The 13,126-nt window shown below is 51.9% G+C and overlaps 1 protein-coding gene across 5 annotated transcripts in view; it reads left to right on the top strand.

Annotated features, from left to right (window-relative positions):
- ABCA3 (ATP binding cassette subfamily A member 3) overlaps positions 1–13,126 on the top strand; it is a 52,600-nt gene that overhangs the window by 35,909 nt on the left and 3,565 nt on the right. For all 5 annotated transcript variants that reach the window (XM_023616551.2, XM_070232423.1, XM_023616552.2 and 2 more), the window contains 8 exons: positions 409–712; positions 4,505–4,778; positions 7,904–8,108; positions 8,466–8,685; positions 9,071–9,229; positions 10,696–10,868; positions 11,492–11,620; positions 11,736–11,930. In XM_023616551.2, coding sequence (XP_023472319.2) covers positions 409–712; positions 4,505–4,778; positions 7,904–8,108; positions 8,466–8,685; positions 9,071–9,229; positions 10,696–10,868; positions 11,492–11,620; positions 11,736–11,930 — 1,659 coding nt within the window. The remainder of the gene's footprint in view (positions 1–408; positions 713–4,504; positions 4,779–7,903; positions 8,109–8,465; positions 8,686–9,070; positions 9,230–10,695; positions 10,869–11,491; positions 11,621–11,735; positions 11,931–13,126) is intronic.

The raw sequence follows: 13,126 nt of genomic DNA on the forward strand, positions 1-13,126 counted from the left end.
GACAATGAAGGGTTGAGGTTGCAGAACACAGACAGCTGGGGAGAGGGTTGTCTGTCTGCTCCTGTGTGAGCAGGGCCAGGGTCCTCCTACCAGGAGCAAGAGGAAGGCAGAGGCAGAGGCTCCCCTGTGGGATCGCAGCTGCTCCCCTCACATCCTACAAAGACAAAACAGTCTGCCCTACCCGAGGCTGTTGTGAGACCCCAAGCCCACATCAGGACCTGCAGGGATGCTTACATGCCTGTCCTCCACATCATTGACTGAGCCCTGTGAGAGGCCCTGGGGCCCCAGGCCACAGATGTCAGCTGAAGGCCCCAGGCTCATGTGGGGACCACACCTGCTGCTGGTGAGCAGGGATCACATGCTGGCTCCTGAGTGCCACCCATGTCACCCTTATCCCTTCTGCTGCAGCTCGCCCTCCACTGCCAGCAGTTCTGGGCCATGTTCCTAAAGAAGGCCACATACAGCTGGAGGGAGTGGAAGATGGTAGCGGCCCAGGTCCTGGTCCCTCTGACGTGTGTCACCCTGGCCCTCCTGGCCATCAACTACTCCTCCGAGATCTTTGACGACCCCCTCCTGAAGCTGACCTTGGATGAGTACGGCAGAACCGTTGTGCCCTTCTCGGTTCCTGGGACCACTCGGCTGGATCAACAGCTCTCAGAGCATTTGAAAGACATGCTTCAGGCCCAGGGCCAGGAGCCTCGTGAGGTGCTGGGTAAGGGGCATCCCTGGGGGGCTTGGGGCCTGAGCGGTGCTGTCAGAGCCCCACTTCTAGTTGAAGGCACTGTGGACATTTGGGGCGGTTAGTTCTCTGCTGTCCTGTGCACAATAGGATGTTTAGCAGCATCCCTGGCATTTCCCCCACTCCCCTGCCTCGTCGTGACAACCAGTAATGCTTCCAGACATTGTCAGGTGTCCCCTGGGGGAGAAACTTGTTGCACTCAGAGAAAGACACAAGGCTTCATCTCTGGGGCTAAACTGTGCCCACGTGGTCACTTACTGAAATTGTATATTTCAGGACCATTCATAAATGAAATGTGAAACTTTCATGATTTTCTTTTGGTAATATTGGTTTATAACATTATATAAATTTTAGGTGTAAATTGTTAATATATTTTGAATTCTGTGTAGATTATATCATGTTCACCACCCAAAGACTAATTACCATCCATCACCACACACAGGTGCCTAATCACCCTTTTCGCCCTCCTCCCTCCCCCTTTCCCCCTAGTAACCACCAATCCAATCTCTGTTGCTATGTGTTTGTCATTTTTTTTAAAGATTGGCACTTGAACTAACAACTGTTGCCAATCTTTTTCTTTTACTTTTTTCTGCTTTTTCTCCCCAAATCCCCCCAGTACATAGTTGTATATTTTAGTTGTGGGTCCTTCTAGTTGTGGCATGTGGGATGCTGCCTCAGCATGGCCTAATGAGCGGTGCCAAGTCCGCGCCCAGGATCCGAACCAGCGAAACCCTGGGCCGCCAAAGGGAGCGTGCGAACTTAACCACTCGGTCATGGGGCCAGACCCCTTTGTTGTTTTTACCTTCTACTTATGAGAGATCATACGGTATTTGACTTTCTCCCTCTGACTTATTTCACTCAGCATAATATCCTCAAGGTCCGTCCATGTTGTTCACAAATGGCCAGATTTCATCATTTCGTATGGCTGAGTAGCATTCCATTCTGTATATATATCACATCTTCTTTATCCATTCATCACTTGATGGACACCTAGGTTGCTTTCAAGACTTGGCTATTGTGAATAATGTTGTGATGAACTTAGGGGTGCACATATCTTTATGCATTTGTGTTTTCATATTCTCTGGATAAATACCCAGCAGTGAAATAGCTGGATCATATGGTAGATCTATTGTTAATTTTTTGAGGAATCTCCATACTGTTTTCCATTGTGGCTGTACCAGTTTGCCCTCCCACCAGCAGTGTATGAGTGTTCCCTTCTCTCTGCATCCTCTCTAACACTTGTTTCCTGTCTTGTTAATTATAGCCATTCTGACAGGAGTGAGGTTATATCTCATTGTAGTTTTGATTTGCATTTCCTTGATAGTTAATGATGTTGAACATCTTTTCATGTGCCTCTTGGCCATTTATATATCTTCCTTGGAGAAATCTCTGTTCAGATCTTTTGCCCATTTTTGAATTGGGTTCTTAGGGGTTTTTTTGTTGAGATGTATGAGTTCTTTGTATATTTTGATATTAACTCCTTATCTGATATGTGGTTTGCAAATATCTTTTCCCAATTGTTAGGTTGTCTTTTCATTTTGTTGATGGTTTCCTTTGCTGTGCAGAAGCTTTTTAGTTGGTGTAGTCCCGTGTGTTTATTTTTTCTGTTGTTTCCCTTGCTCGGTCAGACATGGTATTTGAAGAAATGCTGCTAAACCAATGTCAAAGAGCATACTGCCTATGGAAACTTCGATGATTTTTATGTTACCTTTTCTTTGTTTACTAGGCTGGTCACAATATGCCTTAATGTGGCAAAGTGTTTTCTTCCAACATCCTAAAACCAAAACTGTCCCTGGCCCTGGCAGTTGGACACTGCCCTGGGTTTAGAGCAGGCATCGCACTCTGGTTAAAGGGAATGTGTTTGAAAATCTTCTCGTTTTCCTGCTTCCCTCCCATTTCCTGGCCAGCATCTTTGAAATTCGGCACACTGAATGGTCAGAAAATCCTGGCAGGAGTTAAATTCCTCTTTTGGAGAAGGTTGAATGTACCATCAGCCTAGAACGAGCTGGCACCGCAGTGGGCACTGCTGCCAGGAGGGAGCTCAGGCAGCCAGAGTCCTTGCTCATTGCCCCTGACAGCCATCATGACCCAGATTATCCCTACTGAGGCAGTAGCGGGCGCCCTTGTTTCTTGTTTGTCACCTCCGTGTGTCCCCCAGCCTTGTTTCCTGACTGTCACCCATCCTGCCCAAAGATCGCGGAGCTCTCATGGAGCAGGGTGGCTTTGGGGGATTCAGAATGCTGCTGCAGGCGCCCCAGCTGAGTCCATCTGAAAGGCCCAATTGCCTGCCCATCTCGTCAAGTGGGGCCTTTCTGTTCTGACGCCCTCACTGCGTAATTTTATTACACTATATTTAAGGACATCTGACCCTTTACCTTATGTAATGATAGCTATAGCGGGCCTTGGTGGAAGCCTTTGTGACTGTCAGTGTTAGGATTCACTGACACATCCCTGTCCCCTGAATGACCCTTGGGTCCTGCAGTGTAGGTGTCATTGCTGTCCCTGTGTTACAGCTGAGTGAGAGGTGCAGCCAGAGCAGTAAGGGTGTGTGAAGAATGCGTGTGCGATGCTGGCTCTGTGCAGCCACTCAGGCAGCTGTGGGCTGGCCAGTGTGTGTACATGCTCTAGTGGAACTGTACTTAATGTACCTAAGGTCACTTGGGAGCGTAGAGTGGACCCCAGCACCCCTCGTCAGAACTGGCATTCTCTTCACACCATAGTGAGAAGCGAAGTGAGAGGTAACAGGACTGTGCCGCCTGCAGGCGGAATTGGGATTTCTGCCATCACCCTTGGGTTACAGGAGAACATCGGGCATCTGGGCTGCCCAGAGCCCAAGGGCCCAGAGAATTTAAGGCCTGAAGTGAGAATTTGCTGGAGTTCACCCGGGCAGCAAGAAAATAGCTCTTCCTCCAGGGTCTCGCTCCCTCAGGCCACATTTTTTGAAAACTGTTTTTTCCCCGATTATAAAAGGGTACTTTTTTTTAAAAAAAAAGATTTTATTTTTCCTTTTTCTCCCAAAGCACCCTGGTACATAGTTGTGTATTTTAAATTGTGGGTCCTTCTAGTTGTGGCATGTGGGACGCTGCCTCAGCATAGCTTGATGAGCAGTGCCATGTCTGCGTCCGGGATCTGAACCGGCGAAACCCTGGGCCAACGAAGCAGAGCGCGCGAACTTATCCACTCGGCCATGGGGCCAGTCCCAAAAGGGTACTTATTCATTCTAGAAAAATTAGAAAAACAGACAACTAGAGGGGAAAGTCCTGTGTAATCGCACCTCTTGGAGGTAGCCCTTCAACCACTCACCTGGTCTTGAGGGCTGGTCCAAGCCCACCTGGGGCCACTCCTTGCCCTGTGCCTGACCAGCACCTCAGGGGCTTCGCCCAACCAGGCTGTCCCCTGGTTTCAACAGCTCTGCCTTGTAGAGCCTCACCCTCTCCTGAGCCAGCCCCCTCCCAGCCACGTTGACCCTGGTCTGAGTCCGGTCCCTATATCTCTGTGGCTCTCTTTAGCTTCAGGAGGTGTTTGTAGGACAGAAGGAAGAGCTTGCTCTGCCTGCTCAGCCTCCTGTGACTGCAGTAAGGTGCCCCCTCACCCAGGGCCTGCAGCCCCGCAACGTGGTTCCATGGCCAAGACATTGTCTGTGCGGCGGGAGGTGGCATGCCCTTCCCGTGGTTCTCCAGGCCTTCAGAGCGCCCCAGAGCTTGGGTCTTGAATGTGGGCCATGGGCCAGTCGTCTGCACTGCTGACTCTGCCATTGCCCCCCAGGTGACCTGGAGGAGTTCCTGATCTTCAGGGCCTCGGTGGAGGGGGGCGGCTTTAACGAGCGGTGCCTGGTGGCCGCATCCTTCAGAGATGTTGGCGAGCGGACAGTGGTCACTGCCATGTTCAACAACCAGGCCTACCACTCCCCAGCCACCGCGCTGGCCGTCATGGACAACCTTCTGTTCAAGCTGCTGTGTGGCCCTCAGGCCTCCATCGTGGTCTCCAACTACCCGCAGCCCCGGAGCGCCCTGCAGGCTGCAAAGGACCAGTTCAATGAGTATGTGCACAGCCCTACCACGCCCCCACCCCTCCTGTGCCCTGCCAGGACCCCACTTCCACCTGTCAGATCAGGGCCCCGCCCCCATCAGGTCAGGACCTCTCATCAGAACTGACCACCTCCAGCGCTGCCGCTGCCACCAAGGGCCACATAGGTGGATAAAGCATAGTTTCTGCCCTCAGCAAGTTTCCGGTTCTTGGTCAGGGAACCCCACGTCTTCCCCAGCCTTCCATACTCGTCCTTTCCTTGGATAGCAGAGAAGGTAGTGAGACCCCATCCCACTTACACCATGGTCCCCATGATGGACTCCTGAGGATTTGGAGAGTGGCAGTGCCTCTTCCCAAATCTGCACCTGGCTCCTGCTGGCCACTGTCCCCAGGGAGTCCCAGCACATGTTTGTGCCCAGGGCAGCACCCAGCTGTGTGTGTGAGCGACGACAGCAGAACACAGCGAGGTCAGGTGTCATTGCCCCTCAGTGGCCTCAAGTCAGGGAACCCATTGGGCATCTCTCTCCTTAGGTCTTATCATGCCATCATATGCATAGGACTTTCCCTCATCCTGGTCACAGAGCCCCCAAAACTCTGGGGACCATCCAGAGGAAGCCACAAAAATCAGTTAATTTCAGAACAGTCACTCCACTTCAGGGCAGTTAATTAATAGGGAGTGGTTTCATCTTCACCCTGATTCTAGACTGTGCCCTGTGCCTTACAGTGTCTCCTTCCCCTTCTGCCACCTTCCATGCCTACCCCAAAAGCAGAGACACAGCGACAGTCATCTGCTCTCCTTGCCATGCTAGGAACAGACTAGTACAAAGATAAATACTGCGATGGAGCAGACTGCAGGGCCTTGAAATGATGCACAAAGTGCTGGAGAAGGGCCTTCCCTCCGATTGAGACGTAAGGGAGAGACAGGCTTACAGGGCCTTCAAAACTGGGCACGGTCATTAGCAGCTGTAGGTGCGGGCCTGTGCTGGGAGTATCGAGAAGTGGCAGCCGCATCCTGGTGGGCTCTGGACTAGGAGACCCCAAAGTAAGGCTCAGGAGGTCGGGCGTAGTGTGGTGACTGTCACCAGGCAGCAGGACTTTGGGTTTTGTTTTAACAGGTTTAGGAGACAGAATTCACCTACCATACAGTTCACCTGTTTGTAGTGTACCATTGAATAGTTGTTAAGATATTCAGAGTCATGGAGCCATCACCGCCATATAATTTTTTTTAATTTAATTGACGTGTAACGTTATGTTAGTTTCAGGTGTAGAACATAATGATTTGATATATGTATGTATTGCCAGGTGATCACCGCAGTAAGTCTAGTTAACATGCGTCACCATACATAGTTAAACATTTTTTTTTCTTATGATGAGAAACTCTAAGATTTACTTTCTTAGCAGCTTTCAAATATGCAATACAGTATTATCAACTATAGTCACCATGCTGTACATGACATCCCCAGAACTTATTTATCTTATACCTAGAAGTTTGTACCTATTCACCCCCTTCACTCATTTTGCTTCCCCACCCACCAGTCTGTCCTCTGTATCCGTGAATTCAGTTTTGTTTTGTTTTTTAGATTTTATGTATAAGTGAGATCTTACAGTATTTGTCTTTATCTGTCTGATGTATTTCGCTTAGCATAATGCCGTCAAGGTTTATTCATTTGTTGTCACAAATGGCACACTTTCCTTCTTTTTTATGGCTGAATAATATTCCATTGTGTATATGTACCACATTTTCTTTATCCATTCATCCATCAGTGGACACTTAGGCTGTTTCCATAGCTTGGCTATTGTAAATAATGTTGCTATGAACATGAGGATGCATATACTTTTCGAGTTAGTGTTTTCATTTCCTTTAGATAAATACCCAATGGAATTGCTCGATCACATGGGAGCTCTATTTTTAACTTTTTGAGGAACCTCCACAGTTTTCCATAGTGGCTTCACCAATTTACATTCCCACCAACAGTACACAAGGGTTTCCCTTTCTCCACATCCTTGCCAACACTTATTTCTTGACTTTTTGATGACAGCCATTCTAACAGATGTGAGGCGATAGCTCATGGTTTCAATTTGCGTTTCTCTGATGATTAGTGATGTTGAGCACCTTTTCATGTACCTGTTGGATCACAATACAATTTTTTTATAGAGTACAAGAAATTTATTGATATGGTTTCAGATTTCACATTGCAACTAACCTTTAAGAAATGGCTATTTGCTGAGTTTTGGTATCAAAGAATAATATCCACGGTCATCTGAAAAGACTATTAAAATACACTTCCCTTTTCCAACTACATGTCTCTGTGAGGCCAGATTTTTTCCATGTACTTTGGACCACAATATAAGTTTATTGAACGTTTCATCACCCCTAAAAGAAACTCTGTGACCACTGGCAGTCGCTCTCCATTCCTTTCTACTCCATCTCTAAGTAGCCACTAGTCTACTTTCTGTCTCTGTGGATTTACCTGTTTGGGACATTTCATATAAATGGAATCATAAAATATGTGGCCTGTCATGACTGGCTTCTTTCACTTTCAAGGTTCAGCTACACTATAGCATGTATCAGTAGTTCATTCCCTTTTTTGTCGAAATAATATCGAGTTGTCCCAGCACCATTTGTTGAAACCATCAGGAAGTTTTTAAGCCACAAAATAATGCTATCAAAGCCGGTTCCTGGAAGCTGTTGCTGACAACTGAATGTAGAAGGCAGAATGCACTTGATGGGGGAATGAGCTCCTGCAGTGGCACAGGCACCCGACAGTCGGGGTCTGACTAGGGCAGTACAGAGAGAACCAGGCAGAGGGTCTTAGGAGATGTGGGAAAAGCAGATCGACAGGTGGTGCCATCACTTGAGTGTCTGTGGGGCGTGGGGGGCACAGGGGACAGATTGAAGGTGACTGGGAGAGTGGCCCTACCTTATGGGGACAGGAAGTCCAGAGGAGGAACTGTTCTCCAGGGAGGTGGGATTTTCCTGGTTCTGAGACCCCCACAGCTCCTGCAGTCTCTCTTAATCCCTTTTAGCGACTGGGCGACTGCACTGCATGCTTTGGATAGTAATGACCAAGGACCCCTCCTGCCTAGACATGCTGTGCTCTGTCCCTCACCTGCTCTGTCCCCACCACAACCCCACAGGGGCCGGAAGGGATTTGACATTGCCCTCAACTTGCTCTTCGCCATGGCATTCTTGGCCAGCACATTTTCCATCCTGGCAGTCAGCGAGAGGGCCATCCAGGCCAAGCACGTCCAGTTTGTGAGTGGAGTCCACGTGGCTACCTTCTGGCTCTCTGCTCTGCTGTGGGACCTCATGTCTTTCCTCGTCCCCAGTCTGCTGCTGCTGGTGAGGGCCCCATGGTGCCGGGATCCTTTGTCCAGGGGGCTTGCCTGGGGGCCCCTGCGCAGATAGCAGCCACCCTGGGCTCCATGCTGGCAGCTCAGCCCCCATTCCAGGAGGACAGTTGAGGACACCCTGGCAACCCCCCACCCCACCCCATCTGTCTCCTCTGGTAGATAGGGCCCTGGAGTGGGGTGCCCTGAGATAGCTCTGTCAGCAAAGGGGAGAAGGGGGACCTTCATCAGGGAGGGCCCTAGGGCTGAAAACCACCGCAGGAGATGGACCTGGCCTGTGGGCTGATGGGCCTGGGCTCATTGCATTGCTCTGTGGGCAAGAAGAGCTGCTGTCTCTGTGCTGCTGCAGGTGGTGTTCAAAGCCTTCGACGTGCACGCCTTTACCCGGGATGGCCACGTGGCTGACGCCCTGCTGTTGCTGCTGCTCTACGGCTGGGCCATCATCCCCCTCATGTACCTGATGAACTTCTTTTTTTCGGGGGCAGCCACTGCCTACACAAGGCTGACCATATTCAACATCCTGTCGGGCATTGCCACCTTCCTCATGGTCACCATCATGCGCATCCCAGGTGGGAGCCTGGAAACCACCCCCCTCCTCCCCCACACCCTGGGCACTCATGTTGCTGCTCCGCCCAGACCGGGGAAGGTGCCAACATGGGCTCCAGGCCAGGTCACACTCTAGTCCCTGTGTTCAAGGTGGCCCTGCTTGGCCAGCTGCCTTGGCATCTGCATGTCCTCTCCTGCAGCTCTGACAGTGGCTGGGGCCACCCCCCCAGGAAGTGCAGTCATGGCAAGGCCTGGTGGCTGATCAATGGGGGATGCCCAGCTGGGTGCCCCACCCCACACGCAGTGTATAGGCAACACCGGGAGCCTGCCTCCCCTGATTTGAGCTGTCCTTGGGGGCAGGCGTGGTATGTCTTCCAGCACTAATTGTTCTGTGCCTTCTCTCCACAGCGGTAAAGTTAGAAGAACTTTCCAGAACACTGGACCGTGTGTTCCTGGTGCTGCCCAACCACTGTCTGGGCATGGCAGTCAGCAGCTTCTACGAGAACTACGAGACAAGGAGGTACTGCACCTCCTCTGAGGTCGCGGCCCACTACTGCAAGAAATACAGTGAGTATCCTGGGCCCTCCCTCAGGGCAGCCCCTTCCTCTCCGCTTTCTCCCTGAGGACTGGCCAGAGCATCCCCACGACCCTCGTTACCACAAAGGGGCTCTCTTGGGGGGCTCTGGGCCCAAGGTGTGACTAAGTAGGTCCCTGGTCCCAGCACTGAGAGACCCTGGGTGTGGGCACCAGAAGGGTCTTCAGAAGACAGCGTTCACCACCCCGCCCAATGATATGTGCTCCCCCTTCCTGCTTAGCTGACCCTTAATCTCTGTGAGGTCAGCCCAGGCCCCACTCAAACCTGGGCTGGGCACCCCTCACTGCCTCCACAGCTCTCAGACACACAGGGCAGTCCCCACTTCCTTGACCAGCTTCCACCTGATCCCACCCACACCCACCCCTTCCAGCTTTCAGTGGCTCCCAGAATTCCTTGGCTTGTGGGGCGGCATCCCTGCAGTCTCCGTCTCTGTCTTTATGTGGCCTCCTCCTCTGTGTGCCTGTATCTCAAATGTCCCTCTGCCTTTCTCTTGTAAGGACATTTTTCATTGGATTTAGGGCCCACCCTAAATCCAGGATCTTCCCCCGAGAACCTTAACTCATTACATCCGCAAAGACCCTATTTCTAAGTAAGGCCATTCACAGGCTTCAGGGCTTAGGATGTGGACATGTCTTTCTGGGGCTCCCATTCAGCCCACCACATGCCCTTTCTGTGCCTGGAACAGTCTTCAGCAGGTGGTCAGCTGTCACCTCTGTGAGCCCTGTACGTCCCGCAGACAGGCTCAGTCTCTGCTCTGTTCCAGCCATTTCCTTACCTCATAGGACCTACTTGGGATTGCTTTGCTGCGTGCCCATCCCCTCTCTAAACCCTGACTACCTGAGGGGGGCACATCTTACCTGTCCTACTTCTCAGTGCAGTCCATGACACGAGGAAGCCAGTGTGTGAATGAGCGAGTGAGGGCATGACTCAGTCACTCATCATAGGTGCCCCTCAAAAGGCGGGAACTGCCCTGAAACGTGGGAAGTGCTTGGGGCTCCATGTGGCAGTGACAAACACGGGTCACACTCTCCAAAGATGAATGGACCCTGTGCCTTCTCAGCCTCTGTCAAGAGGGCCGGGGTGGGGGCCAGTCCCGTGGCCAAGTGGTAAAGTTCACGTGCTCCCCTTCAGCAGCCCAGGGTTCACAGGTTTGGATCTTGGGTGTGGACCTACACACCGGTCGTCAGGCCATGCTGTGGTGGCATCCCACTTAGAGGAACTAGAATGACTTACAGCTAGGACATACAACTATGTACTGGGGCTTTGGGGAGAAAAAAAAAGAGGAAGATTAGCAACAGATGTTAGCTCAGGGCTAATCTTCCTCACCAAAATTATACCTTAAAAAAAAGAAAAAAGAGGGGCAGGGTGCAGGCGCCTGGTGGGCCTAGACAGAGGCGCCTGGGGTGCAGGGTGCAGTGCCCTCTCCTTGCCCACACAGACATCCAGTACCAGGAGAACTTCTACGCATGGAACGCCCCTGGGGTAGGCAGGTTCGTGACCTCCATGGCTGCGTCAGGGTTTGCCTACCTCACCCTGCTCTTCCTCATTGAGACGGACCTGCTGTGGAGGCTGAAGACCTGCATCTGTGCCTTGCGGAGGCGGCGGGCGCTGGTGAGTGGCTCTCCTACCACAGTCCAGCTTCCTTGGGCCCACACGCAGGGAGGGCCTTGTCACCTGGCCATGGCCAGGGTGCACGTCCACCTCAGCATTCCCAGCCTAGGAAGGAGTCATGGTCCTCACGTCACCAGGTGCTCTTGAGTCCCAAGACCCTGAAGCTGTGGAGTTGGGGAGCCTGGGGCCTTGGGGTCCTCAGTCTCAGCAGAGGCAGTATGGGCCGGTGCCCTGTGTTTGTCACATGCATCGCATCCCACAAACACACATGCAAAACCTGCTGAGACTGCCCTGGATGTACAGATTAACCCTGGGCAAATGGGCTTCTCTAAAATATTAAGACTTCTCTAAGGAGTTTCTGGCCATGTTATTAAAATCTCCCACACCCCTCAGAGGAGTCTCCTAGTTTACCCCATGAGTCCTGCGCCGTCCTTGTTCCTCGGCAGTTTTTCTCTCCTTAATGTGAATTTCAGCCCCGAAGTCCACCCTGCTCTCCTTGTGAAAGGTCTGCGTTAGCACACGTGGGGCTGAGCTGGAGGGAGCAGTCCCGGTGACCTATTTCTCCCATGGAAAAGGAGCCCTCTGGCTGGAGTTCAGTCGTAGTCTTTTTTCACAACAATTAGATGGAAGTGTACACTCGGACGTCATTGCTTCCTGAAGACCAGGACGTGGTAGACGAGAGGAACCGAATCCTGGCCCCCAGCCTGGACTCTCTGCTGGATACACCTCTGATTATCAAGGAGCTCTCTAAGGTAAGGTGGGCCCTCACTCCACTGGGCCTCCTAGGGTCGGCCTGCACTGTCTGGAAGCTGGCTCTCTGCCATCTCCAGGCCTCCCCATTCCTCTTTTCTCCTGGGTACCTTGCAGGTGTACGAGCAGCGGGCACCCCTCCTTGCCGTGGACAAGATCTCCCTCGCAGTCCAGAAAGGGGAGTGCTTCGGCTTGCTAGGTTTCAACGGAGCTGGGAAAACGACGACTTTCAAAATGCTGACTGGGGAGGAGACCATCACTTCTGGGGACGCCTTTGTCGGGGGCTATAGCATCAGCTCTGACATCGGGAAGGTGGGTGCCACCAGGGAGATGGGAAGAGAGAGCACCCTGGAGGTAGGGATGGGGCTTGTTTCTGGCTCACAGTTCATGGACAGCTGGTCGAGGTAGTGACCAGGGGTCAGAGCTAAGCAAGCGATGGAGAGGAGAGAAAGGGTAGAAAGATAAGGGCCCCCTCGGCCAGAAGGGCCCAGACCTGCCTGGTGCCTGAGACTGGGGCCCTCCCAGAGAAGCCACTTCTCTGGACCTGGGGGTGTAGTGCTCACAGTACTGCCCCACTGCCCCAAAGAACAGGCTCTCTTTAGTGTGTGTGTGTAGACTCACAGTAATGAACAGCCCTGGACTGTTCAGACCGTGCATCTGCCAAGAACCAGAAGCTGGATAAAACATCAATGATAAACCACATCGGTAAGAGCGTCACAGAGCCCGCAGCATGGAGAGGAACTCTGGTCAAAATCTGTGAGCCCTGAGAGGCACTACTGCACAGAGGGCGCACTGTGTTCCAGGCAACTCAGGCTTGGGTTTAGGGGCCTTGTTGAGTGAAGGGGGCAGAAACAAAGGCCAGGGCCCCCCGGTGGCAGTGTAATAAGAGACTTTCCCCACGTGGGGCTGAACCCAAATGGCAACCCTGTAGGGTAAGGATGAACCAGGCTGCCCTCCTCTCCCACCAACCCTGGGGATTGCTTGGAAGGTTCCCTGTGTGCTGAGCAGAGCTGGGAAAAGGAACGAAGAAGAGCCCATTCCTGTGAGTGACAGCATCTCCTGAAATCTCCTGAACTGGCAGCTAGGGCTTCTAGTCTGCTGTGCCCCTAGACCGCAGCACACACCCTCTCTGGAGGAAGGCCTTCGTCCTAGACCTTGAAGAACCACCGACTAAATAGTGTTTCAAGGCCTATGAGCCATGCACAGCTAAAAATGAAGGAGACAGGGCCTCCCAACCAGAACCCGCAGACACAAGGGCCCCCAGGAGAAACAAGCCCACCACTGCAGATTTGCAATCACCAGACCCAGCTTATGAAACGGCTGTGTTTACTGTGTTTAAAGAAATAAGCAAGATTGAAAATATATGCAGGAAAGAGAAAACTATAAATGTGATCTAGAAAGTGGAGGAGAGAGTGAGAAGTTCTAAATAGACTTCATCTGAGCTCCAGCAGGAAAGGAGGGAATGTGGGAAGGTGATAACTGACCGGGCAATGGTGAAGAATGTTTCC

Source organism: Equus caballus, chromosome 13 (genome assembly GCF_041296265.1).
Source record: "Equus caballus isolate H_3958 breed thoroughbred chromosome 13, TB-T2T, whole genome shotgun sequence".
Classification (NCBI taxonomy): Eukaryota; Metazoa; Chordata; class Mammalia; order Perissodactyla; family Equidae; genus Equus; species Equus caballus.